We start from the raw sequence: 26,883 nt of genomic DNA on the forward strand, positions 1-26,883 counted from the left end.
ATAAACTCGAATTTATCCAAATGCTCTTTTAATGTGACATGCATTTTGATAAATTAACGCGAATCGAAAATTAATTATTCCTTTTTTTCGTATTTTTGTTTAGATCAATTGCTTAGGAGCTTTTGTTTAATATAAAATATATTAGAATTTCTGCATATTGTAATATTAAATAAACATATAAATGTGCCAATAAATGGGGTAAAGTTATAATATTTTCCAGTGAATAGTCGTTTGTGTTTATTTATGAGGGCAGTAAATAATTTCGCAATACTGATTTTTGAGTAATATTCTAGGCCTCTACCAATCTCGGTCGAGACTACAAAACCAATTAATTAATGCTCTGATAGCTGCTATCTTTTAGATAGTCCCACACATGAGTGTTGAATATTTCAGCCCATGCGAGAATGCCTACTAATTGGTAGCAAGCTCATGCGATATTGCAGCACAATTCAAATACAGTTTGGGCATAGCAATTTATATTGAAAATTCCACATCAAAATTTCTGCTCCAAAAAGTGCGCAGAGCAGCAAGAAAATGAAAAGAAAAATCACTTGCCATCATCACAGTACAGAGCACCGAGCACAGAGCAAACAAGCTGTATATATGGCCAGAATCTAAATGTTTTCCTCGTACATATACATATATGTATATATGTAGTAGATGTGAGTACATCCATCTGGAGGAGCTCATGCCCTCGGCTCCTTTGGGAGCAACTGGGTTGAAAATGACACACCATGAAATTACATTTATGCCTGCAGTGCAAATACTTTACAGTTATGAACATGTCGCTTTCCGCCACACAGCGAGAAATTAAAGGATGCTAAAATATGGGATTTATATTTTCAGTTACTTCAAAGTAAAGTCTTCGTTGTATAATGATATAGATCCCAATAAAATCCTATTATATTTTATTAAGTATTAAATTATTAAATATATTATATATTTTCCCGTGCTGTGGAATGGCGGATGAGGGGCCATCTCCACGAGACTGTCTCTAATACACTTGAAACTCCATCGCCGGGCGTCTCAATGGGTCGTCGTCGCTGTGCAAGAGTCCGTGGATACATGGATAGATGGATACATGGATTGAGGTTTCCAGTCAAATGTCACTTTTGCCACTTGCTGCCAGTGTTGCTGTGTTGCAGTGTTGCACTGCCAGGCTGCAGTGGCAAGTTGCAGAATGTGTTGCAAATATTTATACACTCGCACATCGCTCATACGCAGCGTATGACTATTTGATTAAATTAGTGGGCAAAAGTGGGCAAGTGGGCAAGTGCTGGGCATGCCAGTTACTTGCCAGCAGAGTGGTGCAAACAGACATAAATGACGCTGCCATGTTAATAATTAAGCTGACAAATTGCTTCCTGCGGGATTCCCAACCCATCAGCCCATCAGCCGGCAAAGTTATGCAAATATTTTGCTGGCCCGGCAAATAACTGTGTCAACTTCTTGTTCTGCGCCAACTGAATGCATTTCAGCATTTCTCCATTTCTGGCCAGGACTTGAGTTTGTCACTGGCTTAATTAAAAGCGGACTGCAGGCGAAACTCTATCAGCTTGCAAATTGTTTCCGCCAGTAATTCGAGCTCAGTAAACAGGGCCCACAAAAAAAAAGGTGGCATGGCATGGGATGCGCGAATTGTGGCAGCTATAAGCTTGCAACACCTCATTTAAGCGCTTTGTGTTGCAAATTTTTTGCGTATTAAATTACCATTTGCCTCGGCTTGTTTGCGCTGCTTTCCCGCTGCAACAACACCCGCAAACCAAAGCAAACAGTCCGGCGTCAAAGCGCACCAAACTGAGAGACAGACAGACAGACAGTCAGAAGCCGATCCCTGAAACTGAAACACAATGCCAGCTAAATAAACAAACAGATGCAATAAGCGAGTGCGATTCGGTGTGGGATTACAGGGAGGTGTTCGGGTTGGGGTTGGGGATTGGGGAATGGGAAGTGGGAAGTGGAGTTTGGGGATCAGGGTGCAGACTACAGACTACAGACAGCAGATTGAAATGCATCCATGAGCCGGGGCGCCCAACCCAATGTCAATGGCGCTGAAAGTAAGTTTTAATCTGCAGCGGCCGACAAAAGAAACTGATGTAATCAATTAACTTGCTGCGGAGTCGCTCACTTAATTTCCTTTGATTAAAAAATATTGCAGAAATCACCCCTTTCGCAAATTGAACAATCGTTGTGCAGGGAAACCAAACTCAAACTCCAAACCAACAATGATGCTAGCTGCCTTTGTTTTTTTAAGACTCTAAATACACATTGTAAGAGGGACTCACTTTAAAGTGCAATAAGTAGAAACTTTCGACATGAAGAATCACAGTTTCTACCAGTTAAAACTTTATACCTGAAGAATCACATTTTCTTTCGGTGCAGCTACACATGTAGCGAAGCCAAAATCAATTAAAAGTAATTGCATATCAATACCAGTTTGTCTGCTGTCTGGCTGATTCGTGATGAATTTAAAAGTGTAGCATAGCAAAAACTTAAATATAAGCCAGCAGAATTATGAGTTGGAGTTGGGAATGGTGAACTTTGCAACGGTTTCCATGTCTTGAACCTTCAGAACCTTCTTTAAAGCGGTGAACCCGCATCATGACCAGAAATGCAAAAAAAAAACAGAAAAGCAGAAAAACAAAATGCAAATGCAAATTTTGAACGGCAGTGAATTTTTCTTTTGTTTTCGCTGCACTGCAACTTCCGCATTGTTGACCATGAATAAAAATTTAACTTCTTATTGTTGGGGACACAAGGCACGTGGGTAGGAGAGTTGGGCCCAAACCAACCAACAAACAAACTGACAAACAAACAAACAAACTGACAAACCAGCACAATCTGGCCATGTTTCGCCGTTCAACGCCCACGAAAAAAAGGAGAAGAACTTGCGCTCCATTGATTTTGCTAGTTTGTGCGATTCTGGGCTCTGTTTTCCGGGAGTTGGGAGTTGGGAGCTGGGAGCTGGGATTGGGGAATCTCTGAGGTCAAGTGAAGCGTTCGGCGGGAGGCCTTTCTAAATCCAGGACGTCATTAATCTAGCAAGTGTCCAGCAGTATGACTAAATTAATTTTTGTTCTGGTAGCCGGCGAACAAGGCAGCAGAACTTGTACCCCGGTCGTGATTTATAGAGCACTCATTTAGAAAGTTGCTCAACAGCCTGTTGCCTGTTGCACATTGTTCACTTTGGTTTTTGGTCTCGCTTCTTCTGGCCAGAACAGAAAAGTTCCTTCTTGTTACAGTTTTGTCGTGCCGCCAGTGCTAACTTCCTCATTCCTCCTGCCTTCTGCCTCCTGCCTCCTGCCTCGTGCCTCGTGGCTCCTTCCTGGTTTTCCCAGTGGCCAGAGGCTACTCTGCTCGCTTTGAGTTTAATGAATGACATTTGCTTGGCCGGCCGAGTTTGATTGAGTTGTTTTTGACCAGCCACGATGGGCAATTGGCGGCGCATCCAATCTGGATGCACGATGGCCGATTGCGACTGTCAACTGGTTAATTGGGAATCACATTCATCGATCGCTGCTCTTTGCAACTCGCAGACCAATTAAGTGGGCAACTAAGCAACCTGTTACGAGTCCATTCATAAATTTCATGGGCCAAATCTTGATTTATAACCGTCAATAGCAGTTGGCCAACGGGTCTCTGAAGACTCGGGGTGTTTTTATCAGGCCCATAAATAATGTGATGCGCTTAAGCGTTTTATCGCAGTTTAAAGAGAGCGCCAGTGTTTATGACAATATTTTGGCAGCGACCATATTTTTATACTTTCCACATAGGCGACACATATTGGCAAGTGGCCAAAGTGAACCAAAGTGATGGTGCTGGTGCAAGTGGAAGGGGGGCCTACCTACATACATATATATATATGTATTTTGTATTTTACGAGGCTCTTTGGCTAAAAGCGTGCTTTTATGGCTTTGTTGACGCTCCCCAGCGCCGCAACAATTTAAGGGTCAGTTTGGGGCATGTGGCAAGCTCCATCAGCATTACAAGCTGTGAGCTCGTCGCGGATGTTGTCACTTTATTTATATGGGATCACATTCGGTGCATCATGAGCTGCATTGGGGCTGATTTTATAGTCATATTCGCTGGCCAAACGATTCATGTCTTTGGGGTCACGTCTCGTGCTCAAGTCGCTTATCTAACTACTCATATGAAGCGTTTGGAATGGTTTCATTTGGTGTAGATGAGAAAACTTAGAGCTTGCCGCTTCCCAGATTGGGTTATAAACAAGTAGGAAATGGTTTCAAGCTCTCACTCAATTGTTAGTACAAAGAAAGGTACCCTCTATTACCTGCTGTCCACCCTTGAGCCAAATTAATTGTTTCAGCAAGCACCCCTTTTAAGTCCACAAAGTGCTGCTGGATGTCCTGCCCATCCTGCCAGTCCTGCAGAGGAGCAAATAAATTGAGTTTTGAGCCAGTTCAGTTGAGCCGTCGAGTGGAGACAAAGCGGCCTGCTGTGTTGCTGTGTTGCAGGGGCATTGATGTGACTTTAAGTGTCAGCAATCATAATGAAATATTGGCAGTGGAAGCAGGCTTTGTTCTGGCACAAAGGACGACGACGGACCATAGTCAACAGGATACGCCAGGAATATGGCCAGGATATGGCGAAAGCGCCACTCAAAGGCTCAAAGCAAACAGCGGCAAGAATTCGTTTCATCAACCCGATGCAACACTCGGCCAACCAAACAGCAGGGGCAAAAACTATGTTCGCAATTCGTGACAAGTGTCGCCTGTATGTGTATGTGTGTGTGTGTGTGTGTGTGGAAATTGAAATGCTCTGGAGGATGCCACACAGTCCTGCGAATCCTGCCTCATTCGATATGCCATTTGTTTGCTCCGGCCGTGCCGCTCAACTGACCCAGTTGACAATGGCGGCGTGGCCAATAACCATATCGCCCCCAGGTGGACCAAACCAGCAGGCAGAAAAAGCATAAACAGCAGGCAGAAAAAGCAGGAAAAGCTGGCAGAAAAAGCAGCCAAAGGTCTGTTGTCATTTGCGGCACGTTTGCACGCTGATTTGTTGTTACTTTCAAATTGGATAATTGCTAAATTCTTGCTTATTTTATTGTAATGGCCGGGACGATAAATGTAATAGCAGTCATTAGGAGTTCGCCCGGCTTCCGTGCTACGTAGCACACTTGGTATGTACTTCGTACTGGCATCGAGCTGCAAACGAGTTGGCGGCAACTCGAAACTCGCAACTTGCAACTTGCTACTTGCAACTCGCAACTGGGAATACGAAGTCTGTGGTCTGAGGACTGAGGTCTGAGATCTTGGGTTTGCTTTGCATGCTGCCACTCATTAATATTGCGCCCCTGGGGCGAGCAACCAAATTGCAGTTACGTGTGGACGTTGCTGATGCCACTGATGCTGCTGATGCCGCTGATGCAGCAGCAACTTCTGTTGTCGCAAGTACACTTTTATGGCCTCGATGGCAATCTGCTGAGAAATTGAAATCGAATTCAATCGGCAGGGCATCGCACCTATCGGAAAAGCGTGATTGATAAACTCCGGGGGCCATTCACACACTCGCCATAAACAAGTTGGCATCGTCATCTAATCGCACGATTGATTGACGGACTGTCCGATTATTTATGCCTGCATTTAGTTGAAGCGTTCTGCTACAGGAGGAGAATTCCGTAAAATTGCGGAAAATTGCGGAAAATGCCCTTATTAACTTAAAAGGTTCTTGGCCACCGGCAAACAAACTTCGCAGCCGCAAACAAACACGAACGAGATAAAAGTGCAGGCTTATTGAAAAAGTTTTGCGACAACTTGCACTGAATGGGGCAGACAAGTGTAAGACAAACTCGTTGCTTCAAAAGCGACAGTTTCGCGTTTGCCTTTGCCAGTCATGTGGCTCCAACTTGGGGCTTTTCCATTTTCCAAGGCGAGAGCATATGGCTCTTGAATTATATAAATTCCCAGGAAATTCTCGGCTAACTAGGCTGAGTGTCTGGAATATATACAACAGCGCCGTAGATTATATCGCACTCTTAAGCTGTACCAGCTATACCACCGCTTATGCTGACGTATTGAATACCCTTTCTAGGGCATTCCGGTTTCGGGTATCTCCGGTGGATTCTGCGTTTGTGGCTCCCTTTGAAGTTCGCCACTTGAGCTGAACTTTGAAGACAAGTGGCACGCCTTGCAGCGCGTCTGGCATTTCAATTTCACTGCTGGTTCGCCGAAATAAATGTCCCCTCCACGCGGGCTCCATTAAACTAATGCCGAGGCATCGGAGCGGAGAGACAACGGGTCGCATGATTAATTTTAAAGCTTTGTGTAGTGATTACAAGGCGTCGTTCCACTTAATTCGTTGCCAGCCAGAAGTATTGCCGCGTATATCACTAATGACCCGGGGCTGCTCCAGTTTCGCTTGACTTTTGTGCGCGCTCTAACGAAATTATTTAGCACGGCATCATCATCAACCGAATGTGGCACACAGGCGCCTCATTACTCGGTTCTCTCGGCTCTTTCGGCTCAATTGAAACACTTGCCAGCAGTTTGCAGAAGGCCAAAAGCCGAGAATCACCACCCACTTGGCGGCACTTGACTTCCGCTTGAATAGAAATGCAGCCAAAGAAATGCCAGGTTGCAAATGTGCACTTGTAGAAACAGGAAACTAAATTTAACTGACTCATATGATACATAATAAAAACTTATCCAGCATACAAGCTTTTTTTCTTTGAGTGTGCACAAGCACCAAGCAGCACACACATTCACATGAGCACCACTTAATTCGCTTGATTTGGCTGAAATGCTCCCATGGATGTCTTACATTCGGGAGCATTCCGGATGAGCCGGAGATAAGGTGCCAAATCCCCGCCAGCGCTTCTTCATTTGATAAATTCATTATTTCCTGGTCTGCTCTTATTTATGCTCGCATATATCTTGCTGCGACTTGCTTTTTTCTCCTGACAACTGTTGCCATTAGCAACTCGCAGCAAATCGAGAACGTACCGCATTTTACACGTGCCACATGCCGCATGCCACGTGCTGCACGCCCCACGCTCCTAATGCGTCTCCATGGCCTCGTTGAGCGTGTGTTTTCCTCTGGTTTGACAAAGTCTTGGCCATTTGCGAGTGTATATATATTCATGGGCTGCTTTCCAAGCTCCGCAGTCGGGGAAACACGGGGTAAATCAAACGAGATCTGGCTGAGATACATTTAAATGGCCCAGCCGAAGAGCAAACAGGGAAACAGGGGAACAACAGCGGTGGCTGCCAGTCGAAATTCAAACAGAAACCGAAAAGTGCGAGCTGGCTGGCTGGCAGAAAAGTTTCGATTCGGCCCAAGTGCAAACAAACAATGCTCTCGACAGACTAATTATTTTAGCTACTAGGCGATGTGGAGTCCACGAAGCCATCTGCTTCGCGGGATGAAGACACAAACTAATCAAAATATTTTCGCAACTTTCCATTATGAAGTGAAAAGTTGAAGGCAAATTCAAATTCAAAGGCAATGGCAGTGGCAGTCGCAGTTGAGCAGACATTGCTCTTGTCTGGCTCCATTCGTTTGCATTTGCATTTGCATTAACAATGAAAGGCAAATATTTTGCTGCTATTGACATTCATCCAGAGGGTCCGCATTCAATTAAGACAAATTATGAGCGCGGCCTCTCGCATTTCAAGATTCAAGGGCTTCCGCCGGCGAAGGCGACAGCTGCTCCCCTCCAAGTCGCAGCTGGACTACAAGTCCAAGTCCACATCCAAGTGCAAGTCCAAGTCCAAGTCAAAGTCAAAGTCAATGGCAGATGACGAGGCTGATGATGATGATGAAGATGATGATGGGCGGTTGACAATTTGCAGAGTGCTCCTTGGACAATTCGGATTATATTTTTATGCTCAAGTATAGTTATTTTTGAGTCTACACGGGGAGAAAGTACTCACTACTTCTGCTGCTGTCCACAGCCATTTCACTTTCCAGTTTACAGGTGATTACTTTATTATGATACATTAATTGTATTAAGCTTGAACTAATATATATATCTATCTCTTAGGTATTTCTTTAAGCTTCCTTATCAAGCACACCTTGTTTTTGTGAGTGCATGAGCACGCCCTTGCAACTCGCTGCTCCATTTCCTCATGTTGCTGCTGATTTATGAATTTAATTAAAACGGCAGGAGGACACAGGGCAATTTCGGCGTGTTCCGCGACCTGCGAACAAAGCTGCGTCTTTGTGTGAAAAGTCGAAAAGACGGTGCTCCTTTTGGACCGCCAGAGATGTATCTTTATGATGTAAGAAAGCGAACTGGAGACTGTGAGCTTTGGGTTTGAGTTATGTGGGCACGTGTTTGTATTTAATTAGCTGCGACCATGCATCTTCGGCAAAGTGCGTTCGCTTTGTTATTTGGCCATATTTAAAATGCGCCTCTTGCGCCTTCTAAGCAATTATTTTGGGGGCCAGCCATTGTGGGGCTTGGCTAACGAGAAGCGGCAACAAAGTTGCCCAGATGCAAGTATCTTATTTTCGCTGCAGCCCCCGGTGCGTCTACTTCTGGTGCTTTTGGTACTTCTGTTGCTTTTGGTACGTCTGCTGAACCCACATAATCAAGACAAAGCCGCAAGCAGCACGACACAGTCGGTCCGTACAGTGCCCACCCCCTAAAGTGCCCTTGCCCAGGGCCCTGCTCTTTGCCGTTTTGGCTCTGCCATGTTTATCTTTTAACTAATTTTTTTCCATGCTGCTTTTTGGCCCGCGTACTTGGCTTTTGTGGGCGCGTGTGTGCGAGGCACTAAGCTGATGTTGAATATCTTCTACTGGAAGTAATGGCCAAGTCGCCAAGTCGCCACATCGCCAAGTTGCAGTTGCAAGTTGCCCGTTGCCAGTTGCAAAGTTCACTGCCGCAAACGAAGCGAGCTGAAAGGAGCTCCGAACTCAAAAAATGAGAAGCTTTATCTGCGAACAGACTTGCCCGGGCGTCTGAATCATTCACAAATGAGTCACAAATTAAATAGAATTCTCTACAGGAGCAGCATTCATATTTAATAAAAGCTTCGTACAATAATTTGGCATTTGTAATGGGAAATAAATGTGTTTGCAGGATAGTATGATTGAAGTCTTTCCTGCAGAATACCTTAAATACTCAAAGACTGTAGTTTATTATAGGTTTGGAGCTCACTATTTGTGTAGTTATACAAATTAAACGCAATGCGTAAATTGTAGAAAGTATTAATGTCTAGAGAGATTACACTTTATTTAGGGTTTTCTGTATGGATTTATAGAAATGTGTTTAGAGATAGAGTTCTGAAATTCATAGTCATTGGAGGCGTGATTCGCAGCGAAGCTGTACATGATTTGCACCCAGACAGTCCCAGTCATGCTTGTTTGTCTCTGCGCCAACTGTTTGCTAGCTGTTTAGCGCACTGGGTGCGATAACCGCGACAGGTTGATGCCTCCCATGATTACCATTTGACAATGTGGCTTAGCCGTGGCCAAAAGCGAACTTTGGTGGCGCCAGGCTAGAACGCTGAACTTTCAGCCTGACTGCTGCACTTACACTATCGATATCGTGTTTAATTAAAAGCGGCCTCGAATTAGAATGGCTCTGGGTCTGGGCCAACTTCTGGTTACCTTCGTTCCCTGCCAGTGGGCCATAAATTGCGGATGAGCAGCAGCAGCATTTCATCCGGGGCCAAAGTTGGCTAACCCACAAGTCGGGCGACTCAGTTCCATTTAAGATAGTGTCACACGGCGAGCAAAACATTTCTCGATAAGATCGGGCTCCGTTTTCGTGGGGCACTCCCCTGCCATAAAAGCACCATTGTTGTACCTTTGTTTGGTACACGTATCTATGACAAATGTACAAGTAGAGTCGAGTTGATAAGCAGATACTAATTAATAACCGACGCCCTAAGGCGAGTTTTCAAAACTGCGCTCGTCACATGGCTACCTGAAAAGGTATTTCCCAAAGAAATGGCCAGTTTGGCAGATCGATCGCAATGTTTGCAGGGCGTGGTAAAAATGGGAAAGCCCACAACCAGTTGCATTTACATGGCAAAAAACTGGATGCCACACATCTTTATAATGGGAAAGTGGAAGGGGTTGGAAAATAAGGTGAACAAAGTAGTATTAATAATGCCACACGTTGCATTGTTAGAGACGACTGATTTTGATGGAGAAACAACTTTTGGAAACTTTCCCAATATGCTGCGACTTATTTGAAACTTATATCTTAATAGCTATCATTGTTTACTCAGTATTTTTCCGAGTGCCCTTGCAGTTTTCATTAATTATGACCGCAGGAGGGGCGCCCCGTTTGGCGGCTTCATTGGAAAAACGTGCAAAATGTTTGGGGCCTCTGGGCGATTCAAGGCTCAAGCCAAGTGAATGATTCAAATCTGTGCAGTGTGGAGTGTGGTGTGGTGTGGTGGTGCACAGGCGCCACCGGTGGTGCAGTTTCAGCTGCAGCTGCCGTGGTGCACGCCACCTAATCGCCCGGCGCCATCGTCAAGTCCGCCAAGAGAGATCATCGTGGGTCAAGGCAGTGGAATCTCCTAGAGCCCCGGGCTCACAGCCATGAAGCATCCACGCAGTGCGTTTGCATTCCATTAAATTAGCCGCAAAGGCAGCTCCTTATTAGCACCATAATTTAGAATGCACGCCCACTTCTCGGGCACCAAGATGCCGTCCTCCCAAAGGGGCGGCTACTGTGCGGTCGCCAGTTTTGTTTGCAATTTGTTAATAGGTTGTGGCATGCAGCATGTAAATACCCCAGACTGGGATGTGAATGTGGAGCTGCAGCTGGACCAGGAGCACGACGTCGCTGCATTCTCATTAGCCATGCGGTTTGTCCAGCCTGGCAACTTAATCCGGCGGGCAAAGGCTTATGCTAATGCCCGTTCCCGTTCCCGTTCCCGATCCCGATCCCTGTCCCAGCCATGATGTGCATTAAATTTGCACACGGCTATGGCCAAATTAGCCGGTGGTATTGGCCGGTCGGTTATTTAAGGCATCTATTAGTCATAAAATCGATTGCCAAGTCCCGGCTCTGGGCTCTTGGCTCTTGGAACTTGGATCTTGGCTATTGGCTCTTGGGCTCATTCGCACGCTTTGGCCAAGTGGACGGACGGCAATGGCTCGTACTTGACTTCTGAACCAGCGCCCACCGAGCGTGACTGGACTGGAAATGGGGCTCAGTACCAATCCCCCAATCCGCAAGCCCCACGTCCAAGACGCAGACATCTGGACGGTGGACAGGCTTCAAACACTACACACTACACAGAATTCGCTGGCCAAAACTAACATAACAACAATGAAACTGCTCCCCTTGTCGACGTCTCGCGGTCGAATTTTCTGTTTCTGTTTCAGTTTCTGTTTGAGTTTATGTTTCTGATTCTGGTGCTCAGATAGGCGCTCCGAATGCGGCTCGAAATAGAATTTTTCCCACCATCTAAAAATAAACCGACTAATGCAATGAGTATTTACATGGATATGGTATCTGGTATCTGGACCACGACTACCTAATGCCCTCCGAAAATAAGTGCTGCAAGATAAATGGGATGTTTGTCGTTTATTTGTAAGCAAGTGGGGAGCATATGCATCTTCTCTAAAGTGGCTTTAATCCATTTGACGTTACAGCGAACCAAGTGCTTAAGCTGGGAAATAAATCAAAAAGAAACATAGTTTTTAATATATACTTTATTTGTATCATACCATCTATTATATGTCTTAAATACAATACTTTTGCTATTATGTTTCCATTGCTAGACATGTAGCACTCCCAATAGCTGTAACTATATTATCTTATATATAAGTATTGAAAATATGAAATGCGACTTGCAATTGCTTATGAACCATTTGTATTCCTGTCCTCAAGTCATCCCACGACTTACCCATCCACTGGCAAACCCCTCGCTTGGTGGGAAGCCCCATCTCGAAGTCCGAGTAACGCATTACAATAATTGTGTCTTTCGTGTTGGTTTCTTTGTTCGTTTGTTTATTAATTTACCCACTTATATATGGAGTTGCCCCGCCTCTGCGGTTGAGTCTGCTGGAGTCGGTGGCATTTAAGTTGCAACTTCACGGTTGAGGGAACGCGGGACGCGGGAAACGACGTGTGGGAGCCTCCGGCGGTCGCAAGTGACTGCAAATTATACGGCCGGACCACATAATAATATAAGTATGGAAATGGAAATGAAAATGTCTGTGATTCTCATGTGCAGGAAAAGTAAAAGAAGGCAAACAATCCGACTGAAGCACTCGCGGATTATGCAGCTCATTTGCGAGGAGTTCTTGATTCTAGTAGTTCCCGCGGACTCACTTTACTACTGAGTCTCAGTTTGTGGAATCGGAAGTTAAGCTAAACAAACAAGCGGCGTGTAAATGAACTCCGCGCTGACCCATTATGCGCCCCATCCATCGATCGATAAAGAAAAGTGCAGTGAGTTCAGTGAGTTAAGTGAGTTGGGGAGTAGAGTTTTCCAAGGCCCATCGAAACGGGAGCCGATTGATAAGTACACAGCGGCCAGCTGTTCGGGGCATCTATCATATGGCCGGCTTACCGCCTGACATGGGAACATCCGGTGACTGGAAGGCAGCAAACTGCCGAACTGCCCTCGCAGCGAGTTCAATAAACTGCTGGTTGGGCCTAAAAAAGTTTGAGGCTGCCAGCGAATTTTTCGAACTGGCAAGCAGCTCCTCGAAATGAGGGAGTTTTCGAGAGGAGGGGGAGGTCTGTGGTCCAGCGATACACTTCATTTTGACAGATTACATCTCATTATGTACACCTTGCGGCGGCGTGGCCAGAACGAGTTTCCAGAACGGAATCAGGCCGAGATTGATGGCCAGATGCGGCTTTGCATAGCAATGCGCTCCGAGTTCTCTCGGTGCGATCCGAGTTATGGACACTGGCAATTAATTTCCATTCTCAAACGCCGACTAGCTGGCAAAATTATTTGGCATCTAGCCGTGGAGATCGCAATAGCAATAGCACATTGTTTATGGCCCGGCGAATTGGAGTTCATTTATAAGGCAATTTAAAATCAATTTACGTGTTGCATGAGCGGTTAATTTATCAAGAGCAGCCGGTCGCTGGAAATGCTGTGAATGCTGTGAATGCTGTGAATGCTGTGAATACTGTGAACTGCGGATTCCCTGGAGGAGCAGCCACCGCTAGACTTTTCAACAGAGTCCCATCATCACGGCCAATTAATTAGGAATCGAGCTGGCTGCAGTGGGGCGTGCTGGCATTATGATTTTTTCATTGATACAAATATAGCGGGCTGCCCGCTCCTGACTGCCCCATCATCGGCCCCATCATCACTCGGGTTTTATGGCCCCTGCCCGCTGCTAATAGGAACGTATTTATCAGATCTGTACGTGCTCAGTTGGGGGAGGTGGTGTTGTACTCGTGCTTCAGTGGTATTGGTTGTATCAAAACATATAATTTATTGCGAACAAATACAGACTACATAACACGTACTGCCCCGCAGAGGAAGAGGAGGGATCTCCATCACCTGTCGGGGATTTGTGGACTTGGGGTGCGCGACACTTGCTCAAGATTCGGCCGACTTTCAGAATAATTACATTATTATATAATTACAAAACATGTTCGCATTGCAGAGCCTGAAAACATTTATTGCCATAGGTGGTGTCGAATTTTCACAAATGGAGTCGGTTGGCCGAAGGTTAAGCAAGTGTCATCGTACCTTGGGAAACTAAGGCTAATGAGGCAGGGCTGAGGATGCTCCAGGATCACAGAATGGCACTCCTTCGCCGATGAACACCCGATGATCACCATGATGATCAAAGGCAGTAGACCAGGGTCCAAAACAAGGCATTGAACACGACGAAGGACAGCGGGAAGACGAAGCGCATCTTGCGATCGATCCACAGGGACACCTCCTTGGGCGTCATGGTGGCGAAGGTCTGGGCGGGCTTCTCCTTCGTGGAATCGCCGGACTCCGAGGTGGAGGTCTCGTCCTGCTCGTCCAAGCTGATGGCCGAGTCCTCGCGACTGAGACTGCCGCCAATGATGATGGGGGTCTCTATGGTGATGACGGTGTTGTTGGCACCACAGGACTTGTCCATGCTGGTGGTGCTCATGGTGCTCATGGTGCTGTCGGTCCTTCTGTATCCATGCCTGCGATGTTTCTTTAGATGCGGGACAAATGTGGACTTGACTATGTACTTGGTGGTTCGCTTCTTGAGCTGCAGATCGTTGTTCCGCCGCCAGATGGTGTTTACGAAGGCGAACTCCACCAGGCTGCCGAATATGAAGATGGTGCAGACCAGGAACCACACCTCCGACATGGTCACATAGCTCACCTTCATCAGGTTGTTCTCCTGCGACAGGGACAGCGTGATGAAGGAGAGCAGCGTGGTGCAGCCCAGAGTAGTTCTGGCCGGGGTTTGATCCGCCTGCAGCCAGAAGGACACCCACGAAATGGTCACTATCATGATCGAGGGCAGGAAGTAGTCGATCACATAGTAGCCCACCTCCCGCGTCAGCAGGACGGTGAAGCTGATGATGCTGTAGTTGCCCTCCAGTGAGCCGTGGGACATGTAGGATTCGTTGGACACCCGAATGGATTCATTGTACAGAGATCCAATCAGGTTGTATTCCGTCAGCTGCAGTTGCTTGTCGAAGCTGACGGGGTTGTCGGTCTCCCAGTGGAGCTGCACCAGCGAGGTGTTGTACATCCAGCTCTCCAGGGTCGTTATGCACTTCTGCTCATCGAACGGAAACTTCTGGAAGTTCATCCAGCAGTACAGTGTGGCCTGCAGCCGCGTGGAAGTCAGAACCGTGCCATTCGGATAAATGGTGGTCAGCTCGTCCTTGGCACTGGTGCCCAGCACCGTGGAGGCCTGCTCGTTGGTCAGGAATATGTGCGGCACCCAGAGCATCTTCTTCAGCTCCGACTCGCCCATGATGGGCTGCCTGCGGTTGGGCAGATAGCTGGAGAAGGCCAGGCGCGGATCCAAGTAGCGCAACTGCAGCAGACCCTGCACCGTGAACTGCAGGTCACTTGAGTCCAGGTTCTTCATCACATAGATGTAGAATCGCGCGTATATGTCCATGGGCACCTCCTCACCATCCTTGTTGTGGACCACGGGTGGCACCATCTTGTCATAGCGACAGCCTGCGGTTAATCTCGTCAGCAGCTCCATCAGCGCCATGGACTCTGCGTTGGCCAGCGAAGGACAATTGTTCACCGTGGACTGCGACAGGTTGATGGCCACGCTGAAGGCATCCGTGGAGTTCAGAGGGGATAGCACCACCGATCCATTGGCGGCTGAAAGCAGAAATATTTTGGAAATGGTAAAATCGAAAATAAATGCTATTATATGCACTTGGTAAGGTATTGCACCATCACAGTTCCTCTTAAACAAATCAGCTCATTTGAATAATTATCCTTAAATTCGCTGGCATAAGATATTGTGAAATTAAATTCTTTTTTGCTGAGGGCACGAGCAGTTCAAATGCTAACTGCAACTTGATTGATACGATTTTTAAGTGCAGATAATTTGTCTTAGTGTTCACAATAATCTAGACGAACTAAAAATAAATGTGGTATAATTGCGATAAGAATAAAAGGGTAACCCATTGTTTAAAACTGGTATTCCCAGGTATCCTGACACAATAATCATGTTAATTTTGGTATATGTAATTTTTAGGACATTTTGGAAAAATGATCAAAGTATCTTAAAATTATAAATCAATTTTTTTAAACATTGCAGTTTAAGTTGTGAAATCAATTTAGTCCAGGGAGCATGTGGAAATTAAATTTTGTCACATGATTGTAAACTCGTTAAGAAACGATAAAATGATCAATGTGATAAGGCTGTCTACAATTTCTGTTAAAATTACAATTTTTAAAATGACTACACATTAAAAAATATAGATATTTACTAAAAAAAAAATATAAAAAAATAAAGGGGTATGACAATTTATATTCCAAAATGTGTCTAAGTTTCGTATCCGTATCTCTTAGATCCTTCGGTGATGTTCATGTCCACCTACCCAGATTCTGTTGAATATCGCTCAGATGAACTCCGGCCGCACTTGATAATCCCAAGTAGCTAATGAGTACGAAGATCCCGAGTGTGTCCATTCTCCGGTTAGTCATATCAAATAGCTCGTTGTTTCTCGAATCACGGGACTCAAAGTTACCAAGTTTGCAGGAGTGCGATGATTTCGCGACGATTTCGCGACAATTTTCTATTTTGTTTTTCGCGCGCTGCGTTTTCACGGCCATCCGCTTGGCCCTTTCTCGATCAACTATTTAACTTGAACTTTTTTTGGCAGCGAGTTGGCCAACTCGCCCGGGTTGTCCAGTCAGTCGGTGGCGCCAGTAGCGGAATATCGCAGTATCGGAAGTGGTTCGGGTTCGTGCTCTTCGGAGCAGCGCTTCGTTCTACGTAATATCTATTACTAACTTGTATATTTTAATTGCGAGCGGCTTTTAATTCCTCGCCACTCATACCACTCATGACAGCTTGTTCGGGCCAATTATTGTTGGATGCCACTGGGGCCTTATCGCCGCTGGCCAAAATCGCCTGTAAGTGGCCAGCTTTTCGCCCACCTGCCGTGTAATGCCGTTAATTGCGGTTATCATTGCGCCGGAGAGGGCGGCCAAAATGTTTGCTCATGTCTCCAGACTCTTGATTAAGTGCCCGGCCAAAAACGCCAGCGACTTGTCTACGTTTGGCTACTATGGAGATATAGAGATATACGCTGTCGCACTTCAGTTAAGCGAACCGATCGCATAATTGATGATGAGCCATTGGCAGAAGCGGTTCGCTGGCGGTTTATTTTTGGCCAAAGTATTTCTGAAATTCGCCCAGATCTGATTTGATTAGCCAACGGATGTGGACGAGTACTTTTCGGTCTGCAGTCACTCGAGCATTCTGGATGGTAACAGACTAAGAAGTATTTCAGCAAAGCAGACCTGGCATTCAAAACTCAGCCAAAAGAACGAATGCATCTGGGACCATTTGAATGCGGCGCAGGGCGTAGTTTTCCAGCCCCTCAGCAGCGCTTCACTTTAATCAGACCTTTGCCCAGTTTCACCATTTTACCAAGAACAGGACCGCCTCCCGCTGTTTGCTTCATGAGGCCCATAAAAGTTTATGGCCCCGAAACAGAGACGCAGAAACGAAACTACGCCGGAGTGCATTACGCATGGCTGCGACTCTTGTGGCATCCACAACTCACTCCACCTCACTCCAATCGGAGGATTCCTGAGTCACGCGGCACATGGAGGCACGTGGCACGTGGTAACATCGTAGATTGCTGGATGGTTGGAAAATCGCAGCAGATTGGTCGCTTTAGCTGCTAAATGGACGGCTGTATCAGGTGTTTACCCCGCCAGTTGAGGGGCGAGAAATTCATTTACCACCTTTGCCGATCAATCAGAGAGCGCTGCATTGCACTCCTACTGTTTGTAATGATAACACTGATTATCTGGAATTACTACTACAAGATAATTACTACTAATATTACCACCCTCTTTAGTTTTGTAAAGCATGCATGCTGATTACAAGTTGTTTGCGACATCTTTCATTTTGTAAAACAGAACAGAACCTAACCCATTGAACCCTGTAATAATGTTGGTAATTTATAAACAGTACAACGGATTGAGTCATAAAAATTGGTTTTTATGGCAGTACATGGCCTTTGTAATCTGAACCTATTTTACTAAAATTTTTACAGCCGATGGACTCTGCAGATAGCCTGGGAAACTGCAACGCAGCTACAAGTTCGGTGATAGCTGATAGTGGTGAGGGTATACAGCAATCTCAGCACTAACAAGGCAAATTAAAATTGTTTACAATCTCATTTTCACAACACTCAGCAGTGATTTCGACCGCAAGTGGGCGTGAAAGTGGCGCTGATTAGATAGAGCCAATGGCTGTCCGTTGTCCGCTGTCTGTTGTCCGTCCGGTTTTTATGACTCCGGGGAGGGGGAAAAAGGGTAAATAGCAGTAGTGGAAATCAATTAAATCACTCAACGGCCATATAAACGCTGAAAATCCGTTTAATCACCTTGTCCGTGTGTTCTCAAGCCCGGTAAATATTCCACACTGCAAACTTCAAACTCCACACTCCCTGCATTCATATTTCATTTTAGTGTGAGCCGTGCTTTTTGTTTTGTTTGCACGAAGTCCCTGCTGGCGCATTAATTTAAGCCGCCGGGAACATAAAAGCTGCTCGCAAAACTAAGCCGATTTAAGAGCACATTTGAATTCAAATGCCGCACTGCCAAATCCAAATAAAAACTAAACGGATGGATCCCTTTTTTCCCCACTTCTGTGCACCTTGCTCTGAAAACAGCCTGAATCTGAATCTGAATCTGAACCCAAAGGGAGTTTAAATGGCACAAAAACTGTCTGCAAAGTTTGCGTCTGAAGTTTTTAGTTTCGGCAGCGCAGAAATTATAATCCTTTAAATGGCAATCGAGCGTTTCTGAACAGCCGGAAGATTAAGCCCGAGGAGTGCTCTCTAATTATGACCTGTAATCGGGGGCAGCTCCATGGGGATTCTATAAGGCTGGGCAGCAATTCTTCCACATGAGCTACAAAATATATGGAATTTGTTCTTTGGAAAATAAATATTTATAATATTTACAAGCCGATAAGGTCTTATCTTAACATTTATGTGCACTTAGTAGTAGTATTACTGATATCTCTGCTCAGCCATTAAGCGCCTTTTTGAAATGTGATTTTTGATTGATTTGCAGGCAATTACAATCAATCTTGATTTTGATGACACCTTGCTATCATTTAGTGTTCATTTAATTAAAAAATCAAAAGGTATTCCACGTTTTCAATGGCTTTCGCAGAACCATTCACTCCCAGTTGCATTCCCACCTTGTCGCGCCCTTTGTGGCACTGCATCCAATCTTCTGGACGAGAAGCCCCATATAAAGAGGTGAGTAATAGTCGTCGCCTCTGTAATTGCGGTATATGTCCGTGTGGGCGGGGCTGAGGGAAGGGGCGTGGCCGACCGCCAGAGCAATTAAGGCTGGCCAGACTCGCCGCAGACGGTTGGCCAGGTTGACATCACCGGACAATGGGACATAAATCACACGAGTCGCCGACTCGCAAGGACGTCGGATCCTTGGATCTGGAAAGTTGGATGTGAGTTGGGGATTGAGCTTGAGTTTGAGTTTGAGTTTGTGTGATGGTTTTGAGACCCGGACCTCGTTTATTACTGCTGCTCGGCTTTTTACTACTGTTTCAGCTGGCGATTTCCCCTTTCACTCCATTTTATTTCGCTTTATTTTATTTTAGTATTTCTGCAGATTCTCGCTGCCTTTATCGGTTTTTGTATGTTGGCGGATGCTGGCATTTCTATTTTTCTATTTTACAATTTTTCCATTTTCCCCATTTTCCTTTTCGATTTTGGCCTGGGCGCTTTGTTTCTGCTGGTGCTCCATTATTGTTTCCTTTGATTTATTTTCGGTTTCAAGTGATTTCCGCCAGCACTCAACACTTTATGGCTGTTTTCGCCTGGTTTTGGTCTTTCACAATTTTTTGGCGCTTTTCTTGTTGCATTTCAAGCAAAACTCGCAGTGCAAACATTTGTCATTTGCGGCTTTTGGTCTCCGGGGTTTTCCTCGTGCTGGTCTGGTTTCCTTTTCCACTTTTGCACTTTTGCCTGGCTTTTGATTTGCGGCGCTTAATCGTTGGCAATCGTCTGCGGACATTGTGTTTTTAAATGCAGATCTTGAACGTCTCTGTTTCTGTTTCGGTTTCGGTTTCGGTTGCTGTTTTTGTTGGTGTTTTTGGTGTTCGGTTTTGGCCATAAATTAGTTGGCTCTGCTTGAATTTTGCATTGCTTGAATTTTTGCATTTTTTTGGTAGCCAGCACACGTAATTGAAAGCAGCAGGGCGGCGATTCTGCTGCTGCTGCTGTTGGCCATTTCAGTAAGCCAGTTTGCATTTGGGGCCAACTCCCGACTCAATGGTTCAATGGCATCGCATCGCCTGCACTGAGGCCATTGATTAGGGTTCTTTCTTACCACTCTGCTCAGTTGGTGGCTGTTGGCTTACCAAAAACCCAGGACCAAAAAGCCAAAAAGATGCCTTCGGGCCGACTCGCTGCCTTGTAATCTGTCAAAATTGGCTGCGTTCCTGCTAAGCGGAAGTTCGTACAAAAAATTTGCCACACTAAACTGGTTATTTAATGTTGCACAGAAAGATCTTAGAGATGAAAAAGGATTGTATCTTCTAAGACAAAAATTATAAGTTATGATGTCTTAATGTAGTGAAACATGCGATATTTTTGAATGATTTTAATATGGCAATGTATTAATATGTATAAGCAATAATGATTGTTAGATAGGTCACATTACAATCAGTGGCTTGCTTTTGTGAGCACTATCAAGTTGTAGCTTCTCCGTTTCTTTCAGTGCACACTTTATGGCCAAGCCCCCAGTTCAATGTCCTCGGTGGGCGTGTCGATTGACTTTGAAATCCGCCAGCTTCTTCTTCGCTCGTTTTTTCGCCTGAGAATGTGCATTAATGTCTGCAATGATCGAAAACTGGCACTTGAATGAAGTCAGCCAGTCAGTTAGTCAGTTAGTCAGCCAGTCAGTCACACTCTCGTCAGTCAGTCGCCCCGCGAAACTGAAAGTTTTAAGCCCGGCTCGGCATACTATGCAATTATTAGTTTAATTCCCAGCCGACTTTCACGCTGAGTCAACGACTCTGCTGTATCTTCAACTCACTCACTGAACCCAGTCAGCTGTAATTGATCACGATGCGACAAATATTTATGCGGCAAAATAGAGCCGCAGTACTCGTATCTCTAAGCTGCACAAATAAACACCAAGTGCTCTGTGCAAACTCGTATTAAGCGATCAATAATCGTGGTAAATACGGCACCGAGACGCCAGCGGCGATAAGGCCAGAAATATGAACGCACAATCCGCAGAGACTGGCGAGTGGAAAAGCGATGCCAAAGACTGGTTTCTGGGCCTGGCTCGTTGCAGATAAACAATGGCAATAGAAGAGCTTAGACTTCGAGGAAGGGTCAAATGCCGGGGGCTGAACGAGGCCACGAGGGGATTGGAGGAGGTGGAAAACCGCAGAGTAGGAGGATGTGCCTTCGCCTTCGCCGTTGCCTTCGAGTGGTCGCTGCCCAATGATGATGATGATGAGCATAGCAAATACAAATTATGGCTGAAAAGCGCTACGTAAATACTGCAATCATTTTAATAGACCAAAAACGGCGGCGCATAAACCATAAACCAAACGCCACAGAGCCACAGAGTCACAAAGAGGAGGCATCTCCGATCTCCAGAGTCCGGACCCTTGGACAAAAGTGGACAGCCGAAACATTTCTATGGGAAGTCGGAGTTAAAGGCGTTTTTGTGATGCTGCACTGCTGCACTGTTGCACTGTTGCACTATGTATTGCAATGCAGCAATGTTGCAATGTTGCAACAAGCTGGCACGCGAGCAGCGAAAATTGCCATGATGCGGTTTCCCGCCACTTGCCCAAGTTTAGCAGGGAAATTAGCGTAGATAAATATTTCCGAGGAAATTCCACAGCCGATGACCACTGATCGATAGGCAGGGGGTGTGTATTTTGTTGATTCCAGTTGGCTTTCCGCTGCAGGACAGCGAATTCCTCCGCTGTCTCGGCCACTTGCGGTTTGCAAATTGCTGGCGCGAATGGAGTACACTTCTCCCCGGATCGTCGACGTTCTTTTCCCGGATCATCGACGGCGTTCTATGGGGTGATTTCTGGCTGATAGACAGCTACAAGCGCACTTAATGCCGCGAGATGAGGGGCGGCATGGCCATGTATCTTTAGCTATCACTCGGCGTGCAAGATACAAAGCAGATGCTGAATAACCCCAGTCGCATCCCCCCCATCCTGAGTCTGGAGTATCTCTCCCCCTCCCAGAAGAACTCATCCAAATCCGACTGCCGTGGCACTTATTTTCGTTGTCTTTGCCGGCTGAACTCGGCACTCGAGTCTCACACTCCTTCTCTGGATTGGTTTTCCCCCGCAGTTTGTGCGCATGCGCTCTCCAACTCTACACACATCTCGCGGTTTGTTTTGCTACACTCATTCGTAACATATGCAGTGCTGCAGGAAAATGCCGAGTCTAAACTAAATAGATTTAAAATAATAGGCACTAAATACAAGATACTAAAATATGAACGGGAATCATGAGTGCGAGAAATGAGTTACTACACTTTAGAAACTATTTTTTCATGCATGTATGTGCATGTATACCTAAAACTATACCCAATGACTCAAACATTAATTTGGAAGTTAGTTTACTTCGATGTTTATTTTTCCTTATCTTTCTTATCTTGCTTATTTTCAAGTCTTAAGCCGCACTTAGCGCCACACCACCACGTGCAGGCTCTCTCTCTCTCTGCGACTATCTCTCCACGTCTCTCTCTCTCGTTCGCTTGCCAGCCGGCATTCGAAAGTCTCCAAAGTTGGCGCCAAAAGTGCCGCCTGCTCCACTCCGCGGAGACAGCAGCAACACCAGCAACACCATCCACACGCTCGCGGTCCACCCCAGGAACAGGTTCCACCCGGGAGTCAGCCAGGCGGCGGCTCCAAGTCGATTCCGATTCTCGGGCAGTTGCTGTTGAACCGTCGCACGTAACGCACGCTGCAGCGGAACTACTGGCTTCGGCTTGTGTGCTTCGGATCGGAATTCGCATTGAGTTTGGTTTTCGATTTCGATTTCGGTTTCGGCTGCTCTCGGATTTATCGGTCGGTTTGCTCCGCTTGATCGGTTGGCCAACTGCAACTGCAACTGTGCATTCGGCAGTTGCGATTGATGGACTGCAGTTGCCACGCCACGCAAACTCTGACCTCTGACCCCGGACGGACAATCAGCGGGTTTTGTGACTGAGAAAGGACGCTTTTTATGAGGGTCCGCGCCATCAACCGCCAGAATATCTCAAATAAAAAGTCCAATTTCGGCTTTTGGTTTTTTTTGTGCTGCCGCGTTTTTCGATTTTAGCATTTCGCATCTCGCATTTCTCGAGCTTGTCGACGTCGTGTGCGCGGTCTTCATAAATTATACAAGAGCGCATTTCGCGAACGACTTGCAAATAAATAAGCATTTACGCTTTTATTATTGCCCGGCGTGTGTGTGTGTGAGTGTGTGTTTTTGGAGCTGAAGGAGTTCTTTGGAAAAAGCTCCCATGTGGCGCAAGCCGGAGGAATAAGAAATAAACCGAGGGTTTCCCACTTAAAAAATATATCATCTTTGCATACAATCAACATCTAGCCATAAAAGTGTGTTCTTCAATCCATAAGAATATAGGCATTTCTGTCTGATTTGTGTGCGCTGATAAGCCAGTGATTGCCGGGCATAAAGCCAAAGCCCCAAAACGCGCTCTTCGAAGCCCCCAACTCAAAGATATCTCAAGCAGGTAAGCCATAACTCACCACGCACATTGAACCTTAAACATTGAACATTGAACAGTAAACATTGAACATTGAACAGTAAACATTGAACATTGAACAGTAAACATTGAACATTGAACTCGAAGTGTAGGCAATGCAGCTAAAGTGCAATGACATCGCGGCGTCATTATGCAAATGTGTTAATAGCGCAATGAGCAGCGTGTGCCTGCATCCTGATGCGTCCTCATCTTGGTCATTATAATCATCATCATCATCATAGGTATCGCAGCTCTCCAGCTTTCCAGCTGCGGCTCTCCAGCCCCAACGAACTGCATAATTGGAGCGCAGCTAGCTGGGTGTCTCTAACTGGCTCTAATGAATAAATAAGTGCCACTAATAGTTTTCGCACTTCCTGTTCTCGGCCATCAAGTTGCACGCGTTCTCAGCTGCAGGAATTGAATCATCCTATCTGCCACATCTGCATCATCTGCCACATCTGCATCAACTGCAGCAACTGCATCAACTGCATCATGAAGCCGCAACAAGGCAGCGTCCATGCTGACAATATTTAATTATGAAGCTGCGATGGCGATAACCCAACTGTCTGACTTCTTTTGCTATTTGTATTTGTCCGCGACATGCAAGAGTTCTGTGCAGGGGATGCACTGCAAAAAACAGTTTATATAGTTCAATATTTGGGTAATTCAAATGTTCTTAACTGAGTTGAGGAGCTATACAAGCTATTTAATCCCCAAGCAGAGCTCACAATTATCCACTGGAATATTTTCTCCTGGTGTGGACAACTCAATTCCGCAATTGTGGTTCTTGCAACAGCAACACTAACTGCTGATGCGACTGTTGCTGTTGCTGCTGCTGCTTTTGTGTTGCTGCTGTTGTGTTGCCCGTGTTGTCGTTGTCAACGCCATCATCGCTGGCATAATCATTTTCGCTGCTCTTTCCCACACAAATCGGCATGGAAATGTTTTCATTTGGCGCATTTACTTTTTCCATCTTTCGAGCGGGGAAAACGAACGAAAACTGAAATTCTTGCCATGGAAATCTCAGCAGTTGCCATGGCAAATATTTGCGCAATTATTATTGCAAACTTCTTCCGCAGCTGCGAAATTGGTTTTGTATTTTGGGGAGCTTTGTTTTTATTAGTTTAGGATATGACTGGCTATGATTTGATGCTTTGCTTTCAAGCTATGAACATAACTGCAGCTTTGTCACACGTTTCATCGGCCGAATTTCGCATGCGAATTCCTCTCGGAGGGAGAAAAACATTTCCCATTTCCTGTCCAACAATGTTGTGCAACGGATGCCCCATCATAGTTTCGCCAGATAAACATCAGCCAGACAACCAGACAAGCAGACAACCAGAACACTCGAATGACTTGCGCAAATAGCCGGAGTGGGGAAAAAAAAGTGAGCACCACAAGAATAAATACAATTTTTCAACGAATTTTCCCGACTTCCTCATTTGCTTATCAGCGCCGGTGGAATTCTAAATCAGGCTGGGAAAGATGGCTTCGCTTGATTTCACTCACGCAGACTCATCAACTTTTAATTAGCTGTAATTTGTAATTTGTATTTTGTAAATTCAACGTCAAACACCGACCACGCAGTCAGTCAGTTGAAAGATGTCGCCGCCTTTGCCTTTGAAGCTGCCGCAAATGCGGATGGCTGAGGATGATGATGTTCGCCACACTGACAGATTGCTGATAAAAGCCAAAAGCCCCCCCCCTCAATTGCCCCAACCAAAATCGCCTGGTTAACCCTTTCAGCGCCTCTAATCGCCGGCAAAGTCAGGCCACGAGTCGCGGTATCCACAGCCCCATATCCATCTAACCAAAGCTGCAAAACGCCCATCCATCAGTGATGAGCGGCAGCTGTCAGCGGTTTTGCCGCCTGGAAAGGATTGGCCATTGAAATTTGACAAAACTGCTTCGCTTATAAATGACTCTTTGATGGCTAATAGCTCCCCCTTCCCTAAAACGAGGTATTGATTGGGGTGTGGAAAAAAGAGGGGGGAAGCCACTCGTTTCGAGTGTCACATTAAGCGGGAATACAACACACTTTAAAGGTTTGGTTACCCACTTCTCATACCACTAATCACTGGCCAGGGTCGTAAATCCACTCGACTGATTCCCATTCCCACTCCCATTGGCAGTCGCATCTGCAGCTATAAAATAATGCTCTTGGTATCCGCTTTTTTAATTAGTGACATTATAAATGTGAACACACATATATGTATACATACATGGCTGCTGTACTAAAGACAAAACTTTACGAGCTAATTTTATGGCTCTTGCAATTTATAGACTTTTGGCTCATGTGACACAAGCCTAACAACCAAACTAACAACAGACAACAGAGCCACTGCGAAAGCAGCAGCAACTTTCCTAACAATCTCTATAAATCCCCCATCTCGCAGCAGAGGCACTTAATTAATTTCTGTAAAAACTTTAAGAACAAAGGGCTGTTCGTTCACGTTCACGTTGTTGCAGTTGTTCAGTTGTTCAGTTCGGATGCTATAGTTCCTATAGCCTAGTTGTTGCACGTTAATTTCCAATTTGAGGCGAAAAGAAAAGAAAATAGGAAAAAAGCAAACACAAGTAATGTCATACATAGCAGCAAAATCAAAGCCCAAAGAAACAACGACGGCAACTTCGAACACAGCCGTAGAACTAACTGCAAACTTGCAGCTTCAGCGCTGAAGAACAACCAAACAACTGAACAAGCGAACAACCAGCTAGCTGAAACGCAGCAGAAAAGCTTGCACCAGTTTCCCAACTGCAACTCGAGGTTGTGTGGTTGTTGTAGTTGGGAACAGTTACCTGGGCGCTAAACAAAAAAGACAAAAACAGAAAAAAACGGAGAAAAACGGGGGAAAACAAAAAGGAAAGCGGGGGGAAAAACTGCGCACAGTAACCAAGTGAACCGGGCTGAGAAGAGATGAGAGGTTGATGCTGTACACTTGGGGAAAAAAGTGGGAAACTAGAGCGCAGAACTAGAATGTTGCATGTACAGAAGAAAGTTCTGAGTGGTTGCAACTTAACAATTACAGCACACTCTGAGATTTCGGACATCCCTAAACCCCGATTTATATTCCAGTGTAGTCTTGGCTGCGAGAAAAGGCTTTAGAAAGTAGCCAGGGGAGAGCTGGAGGAGCTGGAGGAGATGGATGGTGGCGGGCCCAAAGCCAAACCCGTTGGCAGCTCGACTCACTTCTGCAGTTCGCGTGATGCAATTGCCAGCGCCGGAGCGCCAAAAGATTGAAAGCAAACGACAGCCACGTAACTAGAACACTTGACGGTGCTGCTGCTGCTGCTGCTGCTGCGGATGCCTCTGCTGCAACAATTTCCAATTAAAGCAGTTACTGCTGCAGCTTCAGTTGCTTGGGGATCTGGGAGCTGGGATCTCAGAGCTGCGATCTGGGATCTGGGATCTGGGAGTTGGAGTCCGCTTATGTGTCGCTTGCGCAATCATCATACGACGCGACGGCCACTTCTGACAGCTCCAACTGCAGCCACTGCTCCAAGTGCT

General features: G+C 45.8%; 2 protein-coding genes across 10 annotated transcripts in view; one reads left to right on the plus strand and one right to left on the minus strand.

Moving 5' to 3' along the window:
* Positions 1 to 13,371: 13,371 nt before the first annotated feature.
* Positions 13,372 to 16,369, minus strand: LOC6538996 (pH-sensitive chloride channel 2). The gene is made up of 2 exons (XM_002099462.3): positions 15,971 to 16,369; positions 13,372 to 15,242 (listed from the first exon to the last, which is right to left on the minus strand). The coding sequence occupies exons 1-2, from the start codon at positions 16,203 to 16,205 to the stop codon at positions 13,753 to 13,755; spliced, it is 1,725 nt and encodes a 574-aa protein (XP_002099498.2). The 5' UTR covers positions 16,206 to 16,369; the 3' UTR covers positions 13,372 to 13,752.
* Positions 16,370 to 22,557: 6,188 nt separating this feature from the next.
* LOC6538999 (band 4.1-like protein 4A) overlaps positions 22,558 to 26,883 on the plus strand; it is a 58,749-nt gene continuing 54,423 nt past the window's right edge. For all 9 annotated transcript variants that reach the window (XM_002099465.3, XM_015193671.2, XM_039375114.1 and 6 more), the window contains exon 1: positions 22,558 to 23,363. The gene's annotated coding sequence lies outside the window, so the exon portion shown is untranslated. The remainder of the gene's footprint in view (positions 23,364 to 26,883) is intronic.

This window comes from Drosophila yakuba, chromosome 3R (genome assembly GCF_016746365.2).
Source record: "Drosophila yakuba strain Tai18E2 chromosome 3R, Prin_Dyak_Tai18E2_2.1, whole genome shotgun sequence".
Classification (NCBI taxonomy): Eukaryota; Metazoa; Arthropoda; class Insecta; order Diptera; family Drosophilidae; genus Drosophila; species Drosophila yakuba.